The sequence below is a fragment of the Notolepis coatsorum genome (genome assembly GCF_963971535.1).
Source record: "Notolepis coatsorum genome assembly, chromosome: 3".
NCBI classification, from domain to species: Eukaryota; Metazoa; Chordata; class Actinopteri; order Aulopiformes; family Paralepididae; genus Notolepis; species Notolepis coatsorum.
This window is the reverse complement of record NC_140167.1, coordinates 89,712,419-89,738,811: the sequence shown is the minus strand read 5'-3', so window position 1 is coordinate 89,738,811 and position 26,393 is coordinate 89,712,419. Positions and strand designations below refer to the sequence as shown.

Here is a 26,393-nt window from a genome sequence, read left to right as displayed (position 1 = left end):
AATAAAAAACAGCGGTGATGCCGGTATTCAGCCCAACGCTGCGGTGGGCATGATGTAACAGCGATACCGCGGTAATACCGATACCGCGGCAGCTCTACATACTCTTATCTAAATAGATTAAATATTATTGTCCCTGAGTGAGGGCAAGTTGTGTTGTTGTCTTGATATAATAACCGGTTGCCTCTGGATCAATGAATGTCTAATATTGAATAATATTATTAGATATTTTATTTTTAACATCCCTAATTCCAACTGTCAAGAAGCTTGTTTCAAATTGATGAAAAACCCCACACACGCAACGTTTGTGACTTGTGAGTATAGGCTCTGGCCAGATCGATCAATGAAATACGTTGCGCGCTCAGCGCTGTGGAATGAAGGAAATGCGCATCGGGATCGGATTTGGATGTTATTCTTTTGGAGTTGTGTTACAAATGGAATGGTCTTTCCCCGCCGAACCCAAGTTACTTAACGTTACACAGAACACAGGTCGCGCTATGCAGATGCTTAGCTTGCTAACGTTAAGATAGCAGTGTAATGCTTGATGAGAGCAGAGCGCTCTCTCTGTGTTCGCATCCTCTCAAGTGCCTGTAACACGCAGCGGGCCCCGCCTCCCTCCTCCTTGGAACAAACATTCCACCCAAAAACTGAATTTCAGTCCAGTTTCAATCTGAACTATTAACAGCGGAGCTGTTTTGTAATCTTCACAATCACTCGTCTGTCTCGCACACTGCAAGTAAATGATTTTTCCGGTTTGCACACACACATATTATTAGGGGCAATACGAGGGAAATGCTCGCACTGTAGAGCATATATATAATTATATATATAATTAGTAAACTGTCGGGGGACTTTTTTTGCCCCCCTTAACTGATGTTCGAGGGCATTTGGTCAATTTTCGAGGGCATTTTGCCCCAAGCCCCCGTTAATTTCGAACCCTGGCCTAGCCTACATACACACATCTAATGAGAGCGATTGCACTTCTTTGACTGGGCAATGGCAGAGAAAGAGGGTTCATAGGAAGTGAGGGCTACCCACAAACAGTGATGCAAATGCTCATTTGTCAAGGAGGCATGGTTGCTTGTTTTAATGGCATTCATGTGAGAGAAACTGGATTCACAGGTGTATGTTGAGCCAAACATTGTTAGCACAGATATTGCCAGCGTTTTTATTTTGGGGAATGTCTTGACATGAATACGCTTTATCCAAAATGTTGTGGTGGATTCATTCTCAAGTGCCTGCTTCAGAGCAGATGATGCTTGCATGTCAATTATTTCAAGTTGCAGGAGACCTTCATCAATGTGAAGTGATGCAAGGAACTCTTGTCCTTTTGTGGAAATAGCAGCTACATTGGCAAATGGGTTGCTCACAAAATGCATCAATTATCTGGACATGTCAAATTCATCAAATCAACTTGCAAAGTTTTCCCTCAATTTATCAATGAAATCTGTCATTAATTGAGTGACTTTTGGCTCAATTGTGCGTGTTAACGTTGACATGAAAAAAAAAGTAAAAAAAAATAATAATAATAAAAAATATTTAAAAAAAATATATTTTTTTTATTTTTTTTTTATTATCATGTAATCTTTGGCGGGCCGGTCAGAATCATCCCGCGGGCCGGATCTGGCCCGCGGGCCGCCATTTGAATAGCCCTGCTTTAGAGGAAATGTCAAAATATCGCGATATATATCGTGTATCGTGATATGGCCAAAAAATATTGCAATATCATTTAGAGGCCATATCGCCCAGCCCTACTTTAATTGTAAAATAGTTATTTAAAAATTTCCCCCTAAAAAATATTCGTTGCCCCTAAATTTCTCATTTAGGGGCAAGTGTGCCCCTAGTGAAAAAGCTTTGCGTACAGCCCTGTGCTATACTGTTATACTGGCATATCCCTAGCACGTAAGCTAACAAAATTGGCGATATTTTTGTGAGACTAAACTCCGCTCTTGGTGGTCAATTGTGTTGATGTTAGTTTTTGTTTCATCAACAAATGAGGCAGAACTAGAGCTGCCGCGGTATTGATGTTTTCCTTACCGCACAAATTTGCGAAATATTTCCTACCGCTGCGGTTATTACCACACACACACAAAAAAAAAAAAAAGTTTGAATGCATTTTTTATATTTTTTTGTAGTCTACTCTTTATAGCATATAGCCTGCCTCTAGTCTAAATGTCTATCTTTAGAGGATGACTTTGCAGCATGAATATTGTTTGGGATTCGGCAAGCACGCATTTGTTATTAAAAGTGAAACACGGATTCGAAGTCTCCCCTCTGGTCGTGCGCCGTTCACTCTGTCGCGGGCAGGGGTGGTAGCGGCGCGCCCGGTGGTTACCCCCCCGACCCTTTCTTCTTCTTCTTCTTATTATAACGTTACTACTTATGATTACAAAGGCATTCGTTTTGTGGCATTAACGTTATATAGTTACACGTTCAATAACATCAGCGTATTTACCGGACCATAGCAAGGCAAGCGTTACTCAATTCATATCTCGGTTCCTTTCTTTGCTCCGAGCGTGCCGAGTTGTACCAATTCTGTGGTCTGTTAATAAAGTTTTCAATCAGACAAGTGTATAGAACGAAGGGCTTTTATTATAACATTCGTTGCAGTAAAATCATTATGCCTCGTTCCCCCTGAGGAGCGACGGTAATCCACTCCGGTCTCTGGCGGGAGCTAACGTATTAGCCGTGTTGTGAGCTCTGATCAATGGCTGACATTCAGGAAGTAAAAACCTAATACGCGCTTGCCGATTGGTGTTAACACACTGCAGGATGCTCCAACATGTGACGTGTCTCTCTTCTGACATCAGTGGTCTGCAGTGTTTCATGTGACTTTTCTGGTACCCAATAGGGTCGCTTGGAACCTCGACAGACAGGGCTGTACGCTAAGCTTTTTCACTAGGGGCACACTTGCCCCTAAATGAGAAATTTAGGGGCAAAAAATATTTTTTAGGGGCAAATCTTTTAATAACAATTTTACCAGTATTAAAAAAATATGTTCCTACCTCATTACTGTGGTCCTTTTATTTAACATTTAAGTGCGTTTGTTTTCAGGTTTATCTTTTATAATGAACCAACTGAGAGTGTGTAAATCACTAATAGAACAAAAACAACAAACTGTGTGTGTGCGCGCTTGTGTAGTGCTCCTTGAATGAGATCACCACAACCAGTGATGCCACTAACGCGTTACTAAGTAACGCGTTATTGTAATCTGATTACTTTTCCCCGAAAATAGTAATCTAACGCGGTAATCTTTACAAGCCAGTAATCTGATTGCAGTTACTTGTCCAAGTGGCCGTGCGTTACTATTTCGTTACTATCTCATCATAATGCAGGCGGAATGCAGTATTTTCTTTCGTTTTCGACAGTCAAATATACGTTTGGAAAGCTTTTCCTTGTATTGGGGAGTGACGTCACAGCACGCAACCTCGCGTGTTGATCCATGCTGGTGGCCGCGGCTGTTATTGTTATTATCAGGCTGACCTGCGAGCTAGCAGGGAGACACTCGCGCTCGTAACGCTTTCTGGCACTGGTTAGTTCACTAGTCTACTTAACGTTTGTGTAAACTAAGCCGGGTGAAAAAAACATTCACTTTGCGGAGGAAACAAAATACTGTCTACCGCATATGGAATATACAGCACGACCATCGACTTCTACAGGACTCGGAGTCGGAGCTGCACCAGCCAAACAGTATGTTCTACCTTTGAGTTAAACATCTTTTGCAGTGCACTATTCATGAACATGGAACACCATACTGCAGTATGTAGGTTGTCAGTAGCACACTGACAACACTGCAGTATATATATTCCCTCCCCGCCGTATGTATATTTCCCTCCCACCCACCCACCCCCTCCTAATGTACAGTCCCCTCCCCATCATATGTATATACTCTGTCAGGATCTAGGGGTAACAGTACTGTATATTTGAATACCGCTTATGTCACAAATGTATCGGTACTAAATACCTATATGTCCCTATGCCATAAATGTCATGTATGTTGTGTATGTCATAAATGTCTATATGAATTGAAAATGGGGGACCCTGATGGAAACAAGACAAACGTCTTTCTCAGGTCTGCATCCCCTTAACAATTGTATGTATTGAGCCGTACTGTATTGTACCCATTCTGCAATCTGTTAAATAAAGTTTTCATTCATTCATTCACACAATAATAAATAATAATAACGTAGAACCATATCTGAATGGGGCAGGCCTCAAAGGTAGGCTACATATCAGCCTACATGTGGTGTTATTGACCATTTATCTTTTGTGAAATCTATAGATCTATAGATAGCAAGATAGGCCTACCTGCCCTATTAGTACATTTTACTCAAACTGAGTACATTTTACTAAATTTTGTCATTCTTATGTTGTGGCAGCAGCAGGGACGACGACTTCGTAACCTAGTTACTTTCAAAGATTACTAACTAAGATTACTTTTTAAAGGAGTAATCAGTAATCAGATTACTTTTACAAGTAATCTGTGGCATCACTGACCACAACACACACACACCATTGCATTAATCAGGAGGACAAGAAACTCTGCATACATTTGTTTCACAATGAAAAGTGCTTTAGAAATCAAATGAATTATTATTGTAAATAACCCCATGAAAGGTTTATTATTTGTATGGGTAATTACCTGCTTCATATTTGTGATGTTACTGGTTTCAGTGTGTGCCTTGCTGAAAAATAAATGCTACGTGGCTAAATGGCTCATGCGAGGTATAAAGATGGTGGCTTTTGAGATTTTGAGCAGGATGTGGAGTAGGGATGGGAATCGGTTCCTAATTGGCCGATGCCTGGAACCGTGTGGCTCCCGTGACTTTCGATTCCATCATCGCTGCCAGGTTTTTCCTACAGTTGCGCAATGACGTTAGCATGTAGCCATGGCAGACTCTATTTGATTCATTAAGGGCTCGAAATTGCCTGGGTTTTGGTAATATGCTCCCGAAATGCTCCTGCTGTTTGGCTACTTCTATGTGCAGTGAAAACTACTTGAATGCTTTAGAACCTAGTCATTGATTTACTTCGGGGTGAGCTAAAATTAGCCGCGGAGCTAACGTGAGCTAACGCTATTTAATCAAGCTCTCAGAGAGAGATAAACAGCTGACAGCGGATAGTACAGGTACAAATACAATAAAACAGCGGGTGGGGGCTGTTTTGTAAACCTTGTACTCTTTAGTTCACATATAATAAGAGACGTAGTGTTTGTTTACAAGCAGGGACCGAAACTAGAGCGCCACCCGCCATTTGCGCTCAGTTTTTACGTTTGGCGCCTCCCACTGAGACGTCTGAGCGCCGTGTGGCGGCAGGCAATCAAATAGTCATGTGGGGGAAAAAAATCATGATCCAATTCTTTAGCGGAGTTCTCACTCGCTGTCTCAGCACAGACATGAAGCGCGCACCGCTGCTGCTGCTGCTGCTACCCCCTCCCCACCTGTTTCTGTATGCCTGCATGTAAACAGAGGCTATTGCCTCCGAGTCACCGTGACGTTAGTTAGCACTGCTGCTTAGAGCTGCCGCGATTACCGCATTACCGCGGTATCGCTGTTACATCACGGCCACCGCAGAGTAGGCTGAATACCGCATCACCGCTGTTTTTTATAATAATAATAATAATGAAGTACCCTCCTCTCGTTGGGCTTGCGGCTCTGCAGATATACCCTACTCCTCCATCGAGGTTCCAAGCGACCCTATTGGCTACCAGAAAAGTCACGTGAAACATTGCAGACCACTGATTGGTCAGAAGAGAGACGCGTCACACGTTGGGAGCGTCCTGCTGTTTTTTACATCCTGAATGTCAGCCATTGATCAGAGCTCATCACAATACGGCTAATAACGTTAGCTTTAACTCCCCGCCGGAGTGGACTACCATCGCTCCTCGGGAGTACTAAACGAGACATAATGATTTTACTGTCTGCAACGAATGTTATAATAAAAGCCCTTCGTTCTATACACTTGTCTGATTGAAAACTTTATTAACAGACCGCAGAATGGGACAACTCAGCACGCTCTGAGCAAAGAAAGGAACTGAGATGGTCCGGTAAATACGCTGATGTTATTGAACGTATAACTATATAATAATAATAATAATAATAATTTAGGACCTGCTCCGAGGTCACCATTTGGCACACATGCGAACCATGCATACAATGCGTATCTGCGATTAACCCATCCCGTCGTCCTTCCCCCCCAAGGGCAGCCGGGAGCAGACAGGCGCCACGTGAGCCGCGCCAGGGGACCAATCCAAGTGCTCCTGTCCGTCTTCGTCAAGGACGCCACAGCGTTAGCGATCTTGTTGTTGTGCATGTTTTTCCATTGGGTTTATCTTATCGGGGGGGGAAACCCTTGCGAGCACGGGGAGAACATGCAAACTCCACACAGAAAGGCCTGGGAGATACCCCACCTGGGTAACTGGCATCATGGAAACCTGGTCCCCAAGCGGGATTCGAACCCTGGACCTTCTTGCTGTGAGGCGACAGTGTTAACCACTACACCACCGTGCCGCCGATATAATGGTAATGCCACAAAACGAATGCCTTTATTATAAAGTAGTAACTTTATAGTAATAATAATAAGAAAGGGTCGGGGGGGTAACCACCCCTGCCCGCGACACCGAGTGAACGGCGCACGACCAGAGGGTAAACTTTGAATCCGTGTTTCACTTTCAATAACTAATGCGTGCTTGCCGAATCCCAAACAATATTCATGCTGCAAAGTCATCCTCTAAAGATCGACATTTAGACTAGAGGCAGGCTATATGCTATAAAAAGTAGACTACTACTAAAAAAAAAAATGCATTCAAACTTTTTTTTTTTTTTTTTTTGTGCGTGCGGTAATAACCGCGCGGTAGGAAATATTTTGCAAATCCGTGCGGTAAGGAAAACATCAATACCGCGGCAGCTCTACTGCTGCTCCTACCCATGTATGCCTGCATGTAAACGGAGGCTATTGCCTCCGAGTCACCGTGACGTTAGTCTAGTCAGTGTGGGACCTTCGTGAGATAACGTTAGCTACCGTTACAAAATGACCCAGTCAACTATTCACTTAATTTAATACATGACTGAGGCATTGTGTAACGTTATCCAGCCGGCTAGCTACTGATAGCTCCAGACATCAACAAATCCTCCAGCAATAGTCCAGTGTAGGGCTGCAACTAATGACTATTTTGGTAGTCGACTAATCTGCCGATTATTTTTTCGATTAGTCGACTAATCGAAAACCAATGTAAACAACAACAAAAAAGGGATTTTTTTTTTTTTTTTTTTTAAACTACCTATCTTTGTGAAAGTGGCTTCTCAGCTCTGGTCCAGCTGAAGACGGAGCAGAGGAACAGATTGGACATTGAGCATGACCTCAGAGTTGCTTGTCTACCATCACCCCAGACTTTGAGACTCTTGTCAGGACCAAACAACAACATCATAACATGATGATCCCATAGCAAATTAAAATAATGACTCATGAAACATTTGAATTTGGATCTTGCAACTTTAAATGAAATGTATTTGAAATGTTGAAGTCAAGAATACAGTCAGTCAGTGCATTGAGTCAAGTGCAATCACTCATAACAACTTAAGATAAATAAATTAAATAATACAAAATTGGAAGTGTAGTGCACTGTACTTTAAGTTTAAATAACTAAAATAATAATAAGAAAAAAGAAATAACTAGCAGCAGCATCTGCCCCCAGCACCACGGCTGATGGGGCTGTAACTTGGTCCAGGACCAGGAGGGGAGGGTGACGTACACTACTGAGTACTGACGTCGTGGAACAGCTGTAGGGGGAGACGGGGATGAGTCAGATCAGACAGACTTCTAGGTCTTTTGTTTGCTGGGTGTGAGAGGAGTCCGTGTGTGTGTAATTGTGTATGTGTGTGTGTCTTACTCTGATCGCTGTGTGAGAGTGAGAGGAGTGTGTGTACTGTACTGTGTAATTTGTGTATGTGTGTGTCTTACTCTGATCGCTGTGTGTGAGTGAGAGGAGTATGTGTGTGCTGTGTGTCTTACTCTGATCGCTGTGTGTGTGAGTGAGAGGAGTGCGTGTGTAACTGTGTAATGTATTGTGTGTCTGTCTGTCTGATAATCATCATCTCCTGCAGGGGAACACAGTACACCAATTTCTTTAAATTGCAGTGAGTGCGAGCATATCGACATGCTCTGTACTTTAAATAACTACTAAAATAATAATATTAAAAAAATAAATAACTAGCAGCAGCATCTGCCCCCAGCACCACGGCTGATGGGGCTGTAACTTGGTCCAGGACCAGGAGAGAAGGGTGACGTACTGACCAGCGTTTCCGTTAGCCGGTAATTACCGGTATTTGACCGGCAAAATCTGTTGAAGTCCGACATATTTACTCTCTCCGGTCTTAATGTCCGGTGAAAATAATTCCCTGAGTCTAAGCACAATTTGATTATTTGAATTGTATTAAAATAGGCTAAAATTAAATAGCCTATGCGATGAACGAAACGATCATTACATTTGTTTCCTCTTTGCTTCTAATAATGACAACGACGTCGTCAGCGAGAGCTTAGTGCTGGGTGTGCGAACTTTTGTGAAGCTGCAGAGCCAGAGCACTATCAGCACAATGCAGTATTCCAGCAGTACTCCAATTCAGCCATTTTCAGCCAATGTTGGGTGGGGGGCGCTGCTGTGCGGTTCCCAGAAAAGAGCCAATAACACTGAATCAGCTTCTCTGCAGCGCCATACTCTTTGCAAATAAGTCGTTGCGAGGTGGAGAGAGTCGTCACGCAAACCACGATAATGTTGCCGTCTCTCTGCTTTCTCAGTTCTTCGCTTGATATAATTAATACAAATGTCCAATATAACGGAATTCGTTAGCTCATAAAAATGTGATTATAACAGACTGCTGTTTAGTGTCGGACCGACTGCCCACATACGCGGTCTATTTTATTTCAAGTCAGCAGCAGCACGGAGTATCGAGGGACTTATTTTATTTGGAATATATTAATGACTGTATACGTGAAGTTGAACATTATGATATGTGTGACATGTCTGATACAACGAGGTGAAGCGATGTCGACTCGAGATTCATTTGGGGGTGCGTGTGACAGAGCTGCTGCAGCGGGAGCCTGCGGGGCGGGAGCTTGATGCTGGTAGCGTATCGCACTAACTTGAGAGGCGAGAGATAGTAATTTGATTCTGCAAATCAATTTCTCATTCTTCGCTTGATGTAATTAATACACATGTCCAATTTTTTTTTTTTTTTTTGGTCTTTTTCCCCCTCCATTTTCCTCCGATTTTTCTCCCATCCCAATGTTAGTCGTATGCCAATTCCCAGTCCCTTCCTGGTCGCTGCGCACTTACCCCCCACAGTCAGATCATCTGGGAGAGTGGAGGCTACCACGTGCTTCCTCCGACACACGTCCAGCCAATCACCGCTTCTTTTCACCTGGCAGCGCGGATTCTCATTGAGAGGGCGTAGCGTGTGGGAGGACCACACTATCCCCCTCACGTCCAATCCGCGCTTAGCAGGCGCCCCGACCGAACTGTAGGAGTCGCTGTTTACAACGACCCGGACCCACCCCGCCAGCTTCTCCCACCCTCTGATACAGCCAATTGTATCAGTGCAGACGGCCAGCCAAGCTGGTGACAACCCCGGAGCTGTGAGCTGGATTCGAACAGGCAAATCCAGCTCAGCTCCGGGGCTGGTGACGAACGCAATCTCCGCTCGGCCACCTAACCGCCTACACACACACATGTCCAATTATAACGGAATTCGTTAGCTCATAAAAATGTGATTATAATAGACTGCTGTTTAAAACTCTGACCGGAATATCTCGAATATGTCCCGTGATAGAAATCTTGCAGGACACTCAGACCGGCACGAATATGTTCTAACGGAAACGCTGGTACTGACGTCGTGGAACAGCTGTAGGGGGAGAGGGGGATGACATGAGTCAGATCAGACAGACTTCTAGGTCTTTTGTTTGCTGTGTGTGAGAGAAGTCTGTGTGTATGTGTGTGACAGACAGTGGTGGTATTGGTGGTGTATGTTAGTAGTGGTGGTGGTATTGGTGGAGTTAGTAGTGGTGGTGTTAGTAGTGGTGGTGGTGGTGTTAGTAGTGGTGGTGTTAGTAGTGGTGGTGGTGTTAGTAGTAGTGGTGGTGGTGTTAGTAGTAGTGGTGGTGGTGTTAGTAGTGGTGGTGTTAGTAGTGGTGGTATTGGTGGTGTTAGTAGTGGTGGTGTTAGTAGTGGTGGTGGTGTTAGTGTTAGTAGTGGTGGTATTGGTGGTGTTAGTAGTGGTGGTGGTGTTAGTAGTGGTGGTGGTGTTAGTAGTGGTGGTATTGGTGGTGTTAGTAGTGGTGGTGGTGGTGTTAGTAGTGGTGGTGGTGTGGTGTTAGTAGTGGTGGTGGTGTTAGTAGTGGTGGTATTGGTGGTGGTGTTAGTACATGTCTTACTCTGATCGCTGTGTGTGAGTGAGAGGAGTGTGTATGTGTCCAATGTGTGTGTGTCTTACTCTGATCACTGTGAGTGAGAGGAGTGCGTGTGTGTGTGTAATTATAATGTATTGCGTGTGTCTGTCTGATCATCATCATCTCCTGCAGGGGAACACAGTACACCATTTACAATTTCTGATGCCAGCAGCCAGCAGGACATTGGCGCCATTGTCATGAACAACCGCCACAAGCTTGCTTGGAGGGATCTCAAACCTTTCCACAGCCTGCTCAATCCATGTAGCAATGTTGGTCCCAGTGTGCCGTTCTTCGAGTGGCATGGTTGTGAGGCGGAAGCTATTGAGCTTCCAGTCATCACTTATAAAGTGACAGGTGATGCCAAGATATGCCTCTGTCGCAACACTGGTCCAGGCATCAGTTGTCAGGGCAATCTTGTTCTTGTTTGCTTTAAGAGCAATTTTAACCTTAGCAAAAGTATCTTCATACTTTCTCTCCATGAGCTTTGTAAAATGAGTTCTGGAAGGTAAGGTGTAACCTGAATGGAATGTTATGTGGTGACCATCTGCTTAAAGCCCTCATCTTCAACCATCGATAATGGTCTCATGTCTTTAACAAGCATGGTGAGGATGCTCTCTGTGAAGACTCCAGCCATTTGAGGGGTGCATGAGCCTCTCTTCAGGACAAACTCATCCACACGTGTTTGCTTTGCCCTACAATAGAAAGAGAACAAAAAAAACAGAAAGCTGTATTAATTATCATCAGAATTTGTAGGCTATAGTATCAGACTATCAGTTTATTTTTATTAATTATAGTCAGCCAGCCTTATATATACCTAGGCTAGAATTAATAATATTGAGATGCAATATCTATGTTTTCCCACTAGAGGGAGTTATCGCTTAAGGGATATTATTTTGTGGACTACAGACAGAGTGACTACAGATATATACGTGAGGTATTTCCGTATCCGGTTGGTCGGCATAACAAACGAAACTAAAAGTGAAGCAGCGCCAGCAACGCTGTAACCTCACCTGTACTAACTACTAAGCATGGCGCTGTTTAACGTTACTTACAACATACAGCAGCAGCGCAGCCTCTATAAGCCTCAGCAATAGAGTTTGCATAGCAAGCATTATATCCATATCCATGAGACGTTCTGTTTTCCAACGTAAAAAATACAATACTATGGCTAACTACTCTAGAACTTACCCATGTTCCGACGACGTCACCGTGGCTCCGGGGTGCTTTCGTTTTAGATGTTCGTGCATCGCCGTGGTGCTGCTGTGAAATGCCAATTCCACCTTGCATAATCGGCATTTAACAGTTTTCTTCGGTTTGTCATCTGTAAAGAATTCCCACACCTTTGATGCCCTCGGTCTCGCTTTTTTTAATTCATCTCCTCCGTCTTTCTCTCTCCCTTCCGCCATCTCATCTCCTCTGTCTTTCTCTCACCCTTCCGCCATCGTTCATTCTTTCTTCTGAAGTGAAGTACTTACCTGCAGGCTGCGCCGTTAAGTACCAGAATGCACTGCAGTCAGACAATGGAAACTATACTGCCCCCAGCAGTTCCTGTAGTGCATTGCAGTTACAAATGAACATTTGCGCATTGCAGTTACTTATTATTAATTGTTATTGTTATTGTTTTTAATGACTAATCGATGCAACAATATCTCGTCGACGATTTTTCATAATCGACATCGTCGATTATGTCGACTAATCGTTGCAGCCCTAGTCCAGTGCATAATACCTCCGTTGGCTAGGTAACTAGTCACTACGAAATGTCGCAGTAAACTAAATAGTTCACTGAGGCGTTGTCCCAACGCCATGCAACAGTAGCTACAGATAGCTCCTGGCATCAATGTCCTACAACAACAACATGCGTATTCGAGTCCCTGGTTTACATCGCATGAGTGAGGGCTGCTGAATAGGGTCCAGCTGTAGCTCAGGAGAATCCTTTTGCATGCTGAATGTAGCGTTTAGGGGTCCAGCTGCACCCCCGGAGAATCCTTGCTGGAGCTGGAGGCCACTCGAGTATACACACAGACAGTGGAGCTGTTTGCAGACAGCGAGGTGGCAATGTCTCGCAGATAACACAATCACAAGTATGATTATATAATATATATATTTTATTAAAAAAAATGTTTTATATAAAATAATAATAAAAAAAAGAAATATGCTTGGCGGGTAGATTCTTCCCATCTACCCGCCACTGGCCGGTGAGTCAAAAAGTTAATTTCGCTCCCTGTTTACAAGTCTGTAATCTGTAAGACAGGAACAGGAAGTTCCGTGGTGCAACATACAAATGTGTCCGTGTAGCAACACAAGCCAATACCTTACAGGACAGGGGCCCGGGGAGGGAGCTCTGTGTGTGTGTGTGAGACAGAAGTCAGAGGAATAACGACCTGTTATTCAATAGATTAAATTAGTTTAAGAATAAAAAAATAAATACATTTTAAGAGAATCTCAAATACATTATTTTATTTAAGTGTAGGCTATAGTTAATGTTTTATTTTTTACAGTTTTTGTATTTTTCTGACATGGTAAATGGCTGCTTTTTTATATAGCGCTTTTATCCAAAGCGCTTTACAATTTGTTCCTTACATTTTACCCAATCACTCACACATTCACACAACGATGGCGGAGGCAACCATGCAATGTGCCAACCTGCTCATCGGGAGCAGCTAGGGGTTAAGTGTCTTGCTCAAGGACACATCGACACGCTGCCCGGGAGGAGTGGGAATCGAACCGGGAACCTCCGGATTGCCAGACGACTGCTCTACCTCCCGAGCCACTGTCGCCCCTGACATGGGGGCTCAACAATAAATGACAATCAGAAATGTCAAGTTGCATGTTGTTATTCTAACCAGCTTAGTTCTGTTGCATTTCCAATTTATCTATTTAAATTATAAATTGATCAGGTATCGATAAGGGAATCGAATCGATAAGCAGAATCGATAATGGAATCGTATCGATAAAATCCTATCAATTCCCATCCCTAATGTGGAGTGACTAGGGGTGTAACAGTACACAGAAGCCACGGTTCGGTACGTACCTCAGTATTGGGGTAACGTAGGGCTGGGCGTTATGGCCAAAAACGTTATCGCGATAAAATTATAAAATTATTTTCATATAACTCGATATCGATAATTATCGTCGATATAATGTCTGTCAAGTTTAATTAACTTCTTATGCCCAGCGCCGATGGACGGGCTATTAATAGACTTGTTTTGCTGCTGCAAATGTCTCGAGTTGATGTCGTCATCAGTCCGCGCACGTTAGCAGTTAGCCAGAGCAAGCAGTGTATCCCATGACTATGCACTAAATATCCCTAAAATACTCTGTTCCGCCCCAATACATTGCAACGACGTCCACCGTATACCACACACTACTATAACCGTGGCATCAGAATTCACGCCACACACACACTCGGCACGTAAACTTATAAAATAGCGCCGTGCAAGCTAATTATCCTAGCCAGCCAAGCTATAAAATTGCGCCTTGCAAGCTAATTATCCTAGCCAGCCATGTTTCCAATGTACTAAATATCCCTAAAATACTCTGTTCCGCCCCAATACATTGCAACGACGTCCACCGTATACCACACACTACTATAACCGTGGCATCAGAATTCACGCCACACACGCACTCGGCACGTAAACTTATAAAATAGTGCCGTGCAAGCTAATTATCCTAGCCAGCCAAGCTATAAAATTGCGCCGTGCAAGCTAATTATCCTAGCCAGCCATGTTTCCTATGTACTAAATATCCCTAAAATACTCTGTTCCGCCCCAATACATTGCAACGACGTCCACCGTATACCACATGCTACTATAACCGTGGCATCAGAATTCACGCCACACACTCACTCGGCACGTAAACTATAAAATAGCGCTGTGCAAGCTAATTATCCTAGCCAGCCTGGTTGACTACCTCTCTACCCAGAGTTGCAGCGCGGGTCTCCTTCGCTCTCGGCCATCTCCTTCACTGATTGGTTGTTAGTGCGTGTGCTCATATCCAAGCTTGGAAAATCAATATATCGAAACTTTGCGACCACGTTTCATGTTTATTTCGAGGAAATAATTTATCTTTATCGCTCAGCCCTACTTGCATGTCAATTATTTCAAGTTGCAGGAGACCTTCATCAAAGTGATGCAAGGAACTCTTGTCCTTTTGTGGAAATAGCAGCTACATTGGCAAATGGGTTGCTCACAAAATGCATAAATTCTCTGGGCATGTCAAATTCATCAAATCGACTTGCAAAGTTTTCCCTCAATTTATCAATGAAACCTGTCATTAATTGAGTGACTTTTGGCTCAATTGTGCGTGTGAACGTTGACATGAAAAGAAAAAAAGTAAAAAAAAAATATAACTTTTTTTTCTTAATTATCGTAATCTTTTGCCGGCCGGTCAGAATCATCCCGCAGAATCATGATCTGTATCGGCCGATATGGCTCATCTGTGATCGGTATCGGTGACAAAAAACGTGATCGGGGCATCCCTACTATTAACGCTGACTCATTACTTCAGTCCACTCAAATTATGCTAATATTCCTTATGTTTTTATGATATTAATTGAAAATTGCATAATGAGAGTATTATATAGTAATAATAACACATATTATATACTAAAAAGCTATTTATCATTTTTGGCTGGTAAGAATTGCCTGGCTGGTAAGCCAAAATGAAAAATGTGTTGCTGCCTGTATATATCGGTACAGATGTATGAAATTTCCCATAGCGTGATATAAGGTTTGATCCATAAGGTGACACTTAAATCTGTCATAACCTGAGACTAAAGGGGCTTTAGTTCCGGACTAAATTTAAACCGACCTTAACCATAGCCAAGATGTAACCACTCCTGCTCCAGAAACTGTTGACTAACTGGTGCTTGAAACAAAGGGGTTTAAGTCTAGAACTGTAGACCAGTCCAGGGCTGTACGTTAACTTTTTTTGCACATAGCACTGGTGCTACAGAGGTTGATAGTTTTGTAGCACAGGCCAAAATCTTGTAGCACAAGTATAAAACGTGTTATATTTGTAACAGTCACAAATATGCCTATTGTATTTGTGTTATTTAGTTGCAGTACCATGTTTGGCTGTCATTTTCATGCTGACAAGTTGACGCCACACAGCCAGACACCGAGACACGTTACGTGTAAGGAATTATGGGATTTGGTGTTGGATGTATGGACTCTACTAGGGGTTTCATCACGATACGATATCGATTCGACGATACGATATTTGCCGATATCTGCCACGATACGATGCAGGTGCCTGCAATCGATATGAGACTATATCATAAGCCCATTTAACACAATCCGTAACATTTAGATCAACTCAAAAAAGGTAACTAAAATATAATTTGAAAAAAATGTATTTACCTCTTCCAGACTTTAAAAGGAAAAACAATCTGGTGGCTGGGTGGCGCAGCGTACATTCACCAACGCAAGAGACACTGGGTTCGACTCCGGCTGTCGGCGTTGCCTCCGGCTTGGGCCGGCCGTCATACTAACTCAATTGGCAGAGTTAGCGGGTGGAAGTCGATGGGTGGTAATCTGGACGTTGTGGACAGCGACTCCTACAGGTCGGTTGGGGGACGCCTGCACAGCAGAGACAGGAAATGGCGGGGGTAGTGTGAGCCTCCCACACGTTATACCTCGCCAATGAGAGTCCGCGCTGGCAGGTGAAAAGATGTGACAGGCTGCCTCCTCGTGTATCGGAGGGGACACGTGATGCAAGGCTTCTATCCTACCTACAACCGGCCAGTGGGGGGCATATGCGAGCAACGTTCAAGACAGGGGAGGGGAGAATTGGCACAGCGAAATTGGGATGGGAGAAAAATAGAAAAAAGAGGAGAAAACGTGGATTTAAAAAAAGGTAAAACAATCTATTATATTTAATACAAATAGACCTCCTGTTCACTTAATACAAATAGACCTCCTGTTCACTGTAAAGTGCCACGTTTTGATATATTGAGCTTTAAACTTTAAGTAAAAAAAATTTGGAACACGCAACCTAAAACCCCTTCCTCTCCCAAACCGTTCCTGCAATTCTATGTTGCATGATGATCATGAATACATTTATTATGTTGCATGATGATCATGAATACATTTATTATGTATTGTATTTTTTATGTTTAAATATCAACATTATCTGTCCACCCTCAGTACATTTACTATCAATATAATATACTCGTCTGACTTCATCTGATCTTTTCAAACGCACACACACACACACACAGAAGGGAGAATGCCTGCCCCCCCTCCCTTCCCCAGTCCTCACTCTGCCCGTCTGCTGTTCTCTCTATGGCTCTGAACAGAGTTAGCTTGTTGTTAGCTTACGCTAACGTAACGTTAATTTCGGTCTTTAACGTGGTCATAAAGGAATAGCGAGGATTGCAAAGCATGTTGGATGCATTTGACCCGTTGCGGAATAAAACGGCAGGGATTTGTTTTGGGTCGCAAAATGGGCACACTAGAGTATCGATATGAACCGCACGTTGCTAGCTGCCGGAGCCATAGATGTTATGGCTGGAGCTGCGCTTGGGTGGAAATTAGACTTGCAACAGGATTTTCAAAATAAGAGTATCGATAGGAATCGAATGCCTATCGCACCAGTGCTACTGAAGTAAATCCATTCATCGCACAGACCGCTGTTGCTGTAGCACGTGCGACATATATCTTGCACTGTTCAGCCCTGACCACTCTGGACTACACTGTGTTCTTAAATGATAAAACCCAGCTACATACCATTATAAACCACTTACATGGAAATTAAAGCTGAATAAAATCACCAAATCTCTCCTTCCTCTGACACTCTTCTCCATCCAGATAGCTGTCCTGTCAGGCCTGGGATGAAACCAAGAGGCCAGGGGCGCTCAGTTTTTACCTTTGGCGCTTGCCACTGAGAGCCCTGCCCGCCGTGTGGCGTGTGGACGTGTAGTTCATAACGATACTCTTATTTTGAAAATCTGTGCGGGTCTCATTTCCGGCCCAAGCGCAGCTAGAGTCATAATATCGATGGCTCCGGCAGTTAGCAGCATTCGGTTCGTATGATATTCTTATTTTGAGAAAAAAACGTGGCAACGAGTCATATCCGCCCAGCCGGGCCAGCCCTGCAGCGGGATACTATTGGCTTCTGCTCGTATCAACACAGAGCGGCCCGCAGCTCTAGTGCCACTGCTAACGTTAAGCTCTCAGAATGGTAGCAGCTCGCCCGCAGCATCTAGTGCTAACGTTAAGCTCTCAGAATGGTAGCAGCTCGCCCGCAGCTCTAGTGCTAACGTTAAGCTCTCAGAATGGTAGCAGTCTGCTCTAGTCTAGATCGGACCTCCATGAGCTGCATAATACCTCCGTTCCCTCGTTAGCTAGCTCGCGTTAGATCGATCTGTCCCAGTAAACTAAATTGTCTTAACGTTATCTACCGGGCTAGCAGTAGCTACAGATAGCTCCTGATATCAATGTCTTACATTGATTGAATGCATATTCTAGCTGAGGGCATGTTGAATGTGATTTGACAAAATAACCGTAACGTTAAAAATAGGGTCCAGCTGCATCGCCGGAGAATCCTTGCATGCTGAATGTAGGGTCTAGCTGAATATAGGGTCTAGCTGCAGGGCCGGAGAATCCTTGCTGGAGCTGGAGGCTACTCAAGTATACACACAGACAGTGGAGCTGTTTGCAGATAATACAACTACAAGTATGATTATATAATATATATTTTATTTAAAAAAAAAAATTATATAAAATATATATATAATATTTTTTTTTAATCAAAAAAAATTTGGCAGGTAAGAAATATGCTTGGCGGGTAGACTCTTCCCATCTACCCGCCACTGGCCGGTGAGTCAAAGTTAATTTCGCTCCCTGGTATAGGGTCTAGCTGCATCGCCGGAGAATCCTTGCTGGAGCTGGAGGCTACTCAAGTATACACACAGACAGTGGAGCTGTTTGCAGATAGCGAGCATTTTGACTTATTGCGTGGTGGCCATGTCTCGCAGATAATACAACTGCAAGTATGATTATATAATATATATTTTATTTAAAAAAAAATGTATATAAAATATATATATTTTTTTTTTAATCAAAAAAATTTGGCAGGTAAGAAATATGCTTGGCGGGTAGATTCTTCCCATCTACCCGCCACTGGCCGGTGAGTCAAAAAGTTAATTTCGCTCCCTGCTTGCACTGTTCAGCCCTTATAAACCACTTACATGGAAATTAAAGCTGAATAAAATCACCAAATCTCTCCTTCCTCTGACACTCTTCTCCATCCAGGACACCCTTCTCCATCCAGATAGCTGTCCTGTCAGGCCTGGGAAGAAACCAAGAGGCTTGGATGGAAGAAAAGGTCTCTGCTGTGACGAGTGTGGAAAAAGCTTCAGTTCAAAGATGAATCTCAATAAACACCAGCGCATTCGCACAGGAGAGAAGCCCTATGCCTGTGACCAGTGTGGGAAGAGCTTTGGTCGTCTGAGTAGTCTGCAAACACACCAGAGAATTCACACAGGAGAGAAGCCCTACTCCTGTGACCAGTGTGAGAAGAGCTTTAGTCGGGGAGATTATCTGAAATCGCACCAGAGAATTCACACAGGAGAAAAGCCCTACTCCTGTGACCAGTGTGAGAAGAGCTTTAGTCAACTGTCTAGTCTGAAATCACACCAGAGATTTCACACAGGAGAGAAGCCCTATTCCTGTGACCAGTGTGAGAAGAGCTTTAGTCAACAGTCTAATCTGAAATCGCACCAGATAGTTCACACAGGAGAAAAGCCCTACTCCTGTGACCAGTGTGGGAAGAGCTTTGGTCATCTGAGTAGTCTGCAAACACACCAGATAGTTCACACAGGAGAAAAACCCTACTCCTGTGACCAGTGTGGGGAGAGCTTTATTTATCCGCATAATCTGAAATCACACCAGTTAATTCACACAGGAGAGAAGCCCTACTCCTGTGACCAGTGTGGGAAGAGCTTTAGTCGTCAACATGAGCTGAAATTACACCAGAGAATTCACACAGGAGAGAAGCCCTACTCCTGTGACCAGTGTGAGAAGGGCTTTAGTCGACTGGATTGTCTGAAATCACACCAGAGAGTTCACACAGGAGAGAAGCCCTACTCCTGTGATCAGTGTGAGAAGAGCTTTAGGCAACTGTCTCATCTGAAATTACACCAGAGAATTCACACAGGATGGAAGCCCTACTTTTGTGACCAGTGTGAGAAGAGCTTTAGGCAATGGGGTAATCTGCAAATACACCAGAGAATTCACACAGGAGAGAAGCCCTACTCCTGTGACCAGTGTGAGAAGAGCTATAGTCAACTGTCTAGTCTGAAATTACACCAGAGAATTCACACAGGAGAGAAGCCCTAATCCTGTGACCAGTGTGAGAAGAGCTTTAGTAATTTGTCTGGTCTTAAATCACACCAGACATTTCACACAGGAGAGAAGCCACATCATTGTGGTTTGTGTGATAAGATATTCAGTACATTAGGATATTTGAGAAAACAAAATTCACTTGAGAGAGAAGATTCAGGGACATGTCAAACCTGTCAATTTACCTGCACATTCTTAGATTTTAGAAGAGTTATCAGGCCATCAACAATCATAAGAATAATAGTGGTAGTAATATTTGACCGTTCTTTTGAAGTGGAAAAACTACTACCAAGAGCTTTTGACCTGCACAGAAGCCTCTGTGAGAGAGAAGCAGTACTAGCATAGACACAGTTGTCATTGACATCAACAGTTGTGTTTCTGTCGCTCTGAGGAGTGAGACAGACAGTGTGGATGTTCCTGGGACAATATGTCATTGGTATAAGAGTGAACACACACTTCTAGTGTTTTAAATACTTGGATCATAGGAACTTTCTGACCTCAGTATGGGGTGACCAGCCAAAAGCCAAGCTAGTTAACAAACATGTGGTGTACACACTGGAGGGGAAAATTGCTTCTGGTATGGACTTATATTTTGATGTGGACACTAGTGATTTATTTAACTAATGTCACACATATTGTCAACATTCCTAGTAGGACATGTTTTTTTTACTTTCACAAGAAGTGTTTATTTTAGAGTAATGTTCCATGTATTGTCTTCATTGGTATTCTATTAAAGTAATGTATGTCCCTTTATATGAATTTATCATCTAGTGGTTTTTATACCATCTAACTGCTTGTGGGTGTATGGGAATTGCAGAGCAACCTGTTGCACAAGTAACTAACTATTTTGTCATCATTGTGTGTATATTGACAGAGTAATGGCTGTAGTATTGATGAAATCAATGTCATTAGGTTGGATAGTAAAACCTTTTCGTGACAACTTTTTTTAAATAGAATCTACATCTTGAATTAAAAAGTGAATTGATCCCAACTTTGAATTATTCTCATTAGAATGAATGATTAGCTAATAATATGGATGAATTGTAAGCGTCAAGATAAGTGGGAAGGTGTGAATTGATCTCTTAGAAGTAACTAACTCAGAAGTATGAAAATGAAATATTACATTTGTACCTACTTTGTAGAAAGAATTTCATCTTCTGAGTGCAACAATGGTAATTTTCATATTTTTCAAAGTCTGCTGTTGATTAGAAACACCTCTTCAAACTATCTGAAATAATAAAGAAATAAAATATTGTACTACTACCCCATCTTGATAATGTCTTTACTACTATGCACTCAGAGTGTAACACTCAAGCTTGATATTATTTGATAAACAAGGCCACTGACCCTTAGCTGCCACAGATGTACCTCCTGGTGACATGCTGTTCACAATCTAAGTCGCTTTGGATACAAAAATCAATAAAGAAATAAATCAAATTACTTTCTCCCTTTAATAGTTTATAAACAAGCCCTTACAATATCAAACATGTACATTCAGTTGAAACGTTTGCTCCAGGTAAAAAGTCAAGACTAAAAATACTTTAAGCAAAAGTAGAATCTAAAATCAGGTCAATTTGAGGAAAATTGTTAAAACGGTTCAACCTTGAATTCTGGTGCGAAGGGTCATGGAAATGACATTGAATCAACATTTAATAACGGCCACAGTAACAGTGTATAAGGATTACAGTATGTTTTCAGAACTGAAATGTCAAGATATTTTATTGGAAATGTATAAAGTATCAACATTTCCAAAAGTCAGCTTTTCATTCCCCCCCCCCCAGTTTTTTTTAAACAGTTAAACAATTAAATAAAAAAGATAACAGACAAACGGAAAGACAAACTCACCCATCCTCAGATAAATGCTTTAGGTTGATTATTTACCAATGATTCCAGGATTCTTGCTAGATGGGACAGTTTGGTCCATAGTTATTTAGGTCACATCTACCTCCACCTTCATGTAATGGAGATGCATGAGCTGTAGATATATGAACTGACTTCATGAACCTTTACTCTGAAACTAGAGATATGGGGTGTTAAGAGAATTGATGGTGTATATAATGTACATTGATGATAAAGGGGTTTCTGAGACATTCACAAGTTAAAGCTGGGACCAGGTTTTGCAGGATGTCCAGATTGTTTTTTATTATATTGTTTTGTCAATCTGAAGAAGCAATTCAAAAAGTTTAGTCTATTATAATGCGAGAGTGGTCTGGGACCCCCATGCCAAGCCTAAAGGCCTTCCAGGGGGACACCTAAACATACGCAGTATCACCCCTAAAAGTGAACAGATTAAACAACTACTCTTGTAATCAAATTTGGATAATTACATTTTCTCTGAAACCTGGCTTCATGATAACTCCCCAGCTGCTGCTCTGACTGTACCTGGCTATAATATATTTAGAGAGACCTGAAGGGAGATGGGAGGTGTGATGTTTTATGTTAAAGATAACATCCACTGTACCCAGATCCACTTTTCAGATAAGGAATTAGAGTGTCTCCCCAAATGTCCTTTACCCTCCTAGGGCTGTACCGACCACCAGACTCCAAAGCTATATTTTCTGACCAGTTGAACACCATACTTAGAGAGTGCAACTTTGATAAAGAAGTACTTTTGATGGGAGATTTCAACATAAAGGGAAGATAAATGTGGTTTGAATAGCCCTCAAACAACTTACAACTAAATTGTATTTTGTTCAGATGATTGAAGGGCCAACTAGGATAAGACCCAAATCGACCTAGTGTTTAGTAACAAGCCAGAGAGGATTACTAAATCATTACATTTAGTCACTGGCCTATCTGACCTTAACGCTCGTATCTAGAAAACTCTAAGAATGGATTTAATCTGACTACCACCAAAAAGCAGACCTACCTCAGAATCCAAGGCTGACCAAGGTCACTTTGAAGCAGCAAAGAGTGATATACTATCAGGGACTGATGTAGAAACTGACAGTCACCTGTTCCTCTCCACTATCAAATCTACAATGGACAGCTTTCTTAAAGAAAGTAGTTTTTATTCGCATAATCAATGAAGCAAATGGACAGTAAGCTGATTTGGGATAATATTGTAATAAAAAGTGGGTTACACCACAAGCAGGAGAAACTGCTAGTTAGCAGGGGAAGCTGCTGTTTGTCAAAGCTCTTAAATAATCAAATGCACAACGGGGTACAAAAGGTAACAATCTGATCTGGATAGTTAGCATAAATAATGAAACCAAAGTTCATATTCCTACCAGGGAGAACGGGGTTAACAGACATGGGGGGGCAATCCATTAAGTTAAGGAAACTACTACACCTCGGGCTAAGCCTAATAGCCTAGCTTTAGAGCACACCACTAACCACAGCACGCTCTACAAGAGGCACTGCACATGGCGGCTGGGTGGCGCAGCGGTCTAAGCGCTCGTCACCAACGCGTGAGACACCGGTATCGAATCCGGCTGTCAGCGTCAGTGGCGATTCTAGGAATTTTTAAACAGGGGAACAGGGGGGGCAAGAGCTAGTATAAAAAATTAAATAAAAACATGAAATACTTTTTTTTAAATATATATATATATATATATATATATATATATATATATAAGTATGACCGGTAAGTATAAAGGAAGTTGGGTTTATCTAGACAGGTACCCTAAGTGTAGCAGGTAAGGTCATAGCTGTCAACATTGGGATTTTAAAATAAGGTAGATTTCCCAGTGAGGGGGGTTTCCCCCCCTTGGTGGATTTTTTTTGTCAAATCAGTTGTGCAATAGTCACTTTTGGTGAGTTGTTTCTATACAATTCACTTATATGACATTTAGGTATATGACACAGGACTACAAAAGCATTTAGTATAGAAATGTGTCAACAGACTAAAGCAGGGAACCACAATATGTTGCATAGAAATTATGCTGAGCAGAATGTAATATCATAACTGTCTATTATTTTTCAGCATTAATTTAGATTTAGATTTAAGAGTTAATTATATTGATTTGTTAAATTGTTTACACTGCTTTTTTATTCTATTTTATTTTTACTTCTCCACTGTACTATAATTATGTCACCTGTACCATGTCTTATACCAGTGTTTCCCACAGGATTTTCAGAGGCTATGGGGCGTGAAGCTTTTTATTGGTACATTTTAAAGTTAAATGCATCAATCTGGTGCACTTTGAGAGCAAAATAAAGAGGCTGAACTTTGTGCTCAAAACACAAAATCGACTAGACTAGTGCTTCCCAATCCTCCTCGAAGCACCCCAGCCGTTCAATGTATTTGTTAAATTCCACCACCAGCACACCTGATTCAACTAGCCCTTTATTAGTTGAATCAAGGTGTGCTGGTGGTGGAATTTAACAAATACATGGAACGGCTGGGGGGTCTCGAGGAGAGGTTTAGGAACCACTGGTAGAGCATACATTTGAGCCATCAAAGAAATGAAGCAAAAGTGGTTACCTGTGTTTTTTAGAAAATAAAAAATATAGTGGATTACTATTAGGACTACTACCACTGCCAATACTACTGATACATCCCTATTGGCAAACTTTATATTAAAAAAAATCGTCCTAAATCATTAATTCGAATTAATCGATCATATCGATTAATCGCCCAGCCCTATTGTGGGTAGGGTGTTCCACATTGAATGCGAAATGTGTTTAGTCCCTTGTTTGAGCCAAATCTGGGTTGAACATGAAAGCAGTGAGGTAAGTTTGTCTTCTTGAAGTTCTGAATCTGCAGTGCACCCGGCTTCTCAGTCTGTCGTCGTTGCACTTCCAAATTGCAATCAGCGCTGGAGTTGTCAAGGGTTGCTTCTTGAAGCAGTCAAAATGAGCTCCTTGGCTACACCTACAATGGCTGTCAATCATTTCAACATCAGCTGTGACCGGTTCAGAAGAACCCACATTGAACTTGAGAGGTTATGTATCCTTTATTCCTTCCTCGCTGACAAATTATAGTCCCCTGTGTAACTACTGTAACCAGAGTGCTACGAACTGGTTTAAATTAGCATCAGCTTGCGCCAATATGGGCAGGGGCACAATGGGGGCACATACATTTAGTCATTTAGCGCAGGGGCACAATGGGGGCACATACATTTAGTAATTTAGGGCAGGGGCACAATGGGGGCACATACATTTAGTCATTTAGCTGACGCTTTTATCCAAAGCGACAAGTCATCAGGAAGGGCACAACTCTATCAGCTGAGTAACAATGTTCATCAAAGTGTTGAGTGCTACAGTGTAGGTGAGTATATTAGGACAAGTGCATGATGACAGTAAGGTTAGTTAGGGTTATATTTTTGAGAATTTTTTTTTAAAGGGGTGGCACCTCAGGGGCACCTGAGATTTCAGGGGGGGCACGTGCCCCTGGTGCCCCAGTGGTAAAATCGCCACTGGTCAGCGTTGCCTCCGGCTTGGGCCGGCCGTCATACTGACTCAATTGGCAGAGTCAGCGGGAGGGGAGTCGATGGGTGGTAATCTGGTCGTTGTAAACAGCGACTCCTACAGGTCGGTCAGGGCGCCTGCACACCAAGGACAGGAGATGTCGAGGGTAGTGTGAGCCTCCCACACGTTACATCTCGCCAATGAGAGTCCGCGCTGGCAGGTGAAAAGAAGTGGCTGGCTAACTCTGCATGTATCGGAGGGGACATGCAATCGATTCTTCAACCCTCCCTACGACCAACCAGTAGGGGGCACATGCGAGCAACGATCAAGACAGGGGAGGGGGGAATTGGCACGACTAAATTGGGATGGGAGAAAAACAGAAAAAGGAGAAAAAGTGGATACAAAAAAAAAGAGGCACTGCACATCAAACAATGCACACAATCAACCAGCACTGCAACCGACCATCACTGGTCCAATGTGAACACGGGACCACCTCCGGGTACTAGTTGCCCCTCCCTCATCTGCTTCCCCCCGCCACCCTCCAATTAGTTAACATATAACAGTCCTGAAATATACCGCAATACAAGAATGATATACAAAATACAATATGCTATACAATATTTAAAAGTGGACTTAACTCGCCCTCACGGGCGCGACCCTCCCCGGGGTCTGTGCTTTGGACACCGTCCAACTCCCCGGGAAAACTGCTGGACGGCGTGTACCACAAGGCTGTAGGTTTCAATCAGGAAATCTCACTCTGCGTCCACAAGAACGTCCCGACTCCCGAGTGCAGCGTATGGGAGCTATGCAGCGCAGCGCTCTCTATCCCCGTCCCCGTCTGGCTCCAGGAGGTTAAGCCTTCCCTCCTCAGCATTAACAGGAACCTGGGGGCCGCTGGCTGTCTGTCCGTCTTCATCACCGGCGGTCCTAACTGACCGTGGCCTCACTTCCCCCAACATCCAACAGAGTGACTTCAAGATGGCAGCCGTGCAGTAGACAGCTCGCACCACATGCTCCCGGTGCTAATTGACTAAACTATCTGAAAACACGGCTTAAATCCGAATACCCCCCCGAGAAAAGCAAAGTGGAAAACTGTTTCAAGACTACTCTATTGAGAAAATGAAATGAAAAACTCTGAGTCAGAAGGAAAAGGCGATAGAGAGTCGGAGATAAACAGACGCTCCACTAGGCAGAGGCAGAGCCATATACTGGAGGCTTTGGGCCTAGGAGCGGATAGCAAGAAGCTAACGGCAGTAGCCA

The 26,393-nt window shown here is 42.9% G+C and overlaps 1 protein-coding gene across 1 annotated transcript in view; it reads left to right on the top strand.

The window, feature by feature from the left end:
* The window catches only part of LOC311224542 (uncharacterized protein), a 38,354-nt gene extending 17,426 nt beyond the window's left edge, over positions 1–20,928 (top strand). The window contains exon 2 of the mRNA XM_084309574.1: positions 18,693–20,928. Within this exon, the coding sequence (XP_084165700.1) occupies positions 18,807–19,778 (972 nt within the window). The 5' untranslated portion in view covers positions 18,693–18,806 and the 3' untranslated portion in view covers positions 19,779–20,928. The remainder of the gene's footprint in view (positions 1–18,692) is intronic.
* The last annotated feature ends 5,465 nt before the right edge of the window (positions 20,929–26,393 follow it).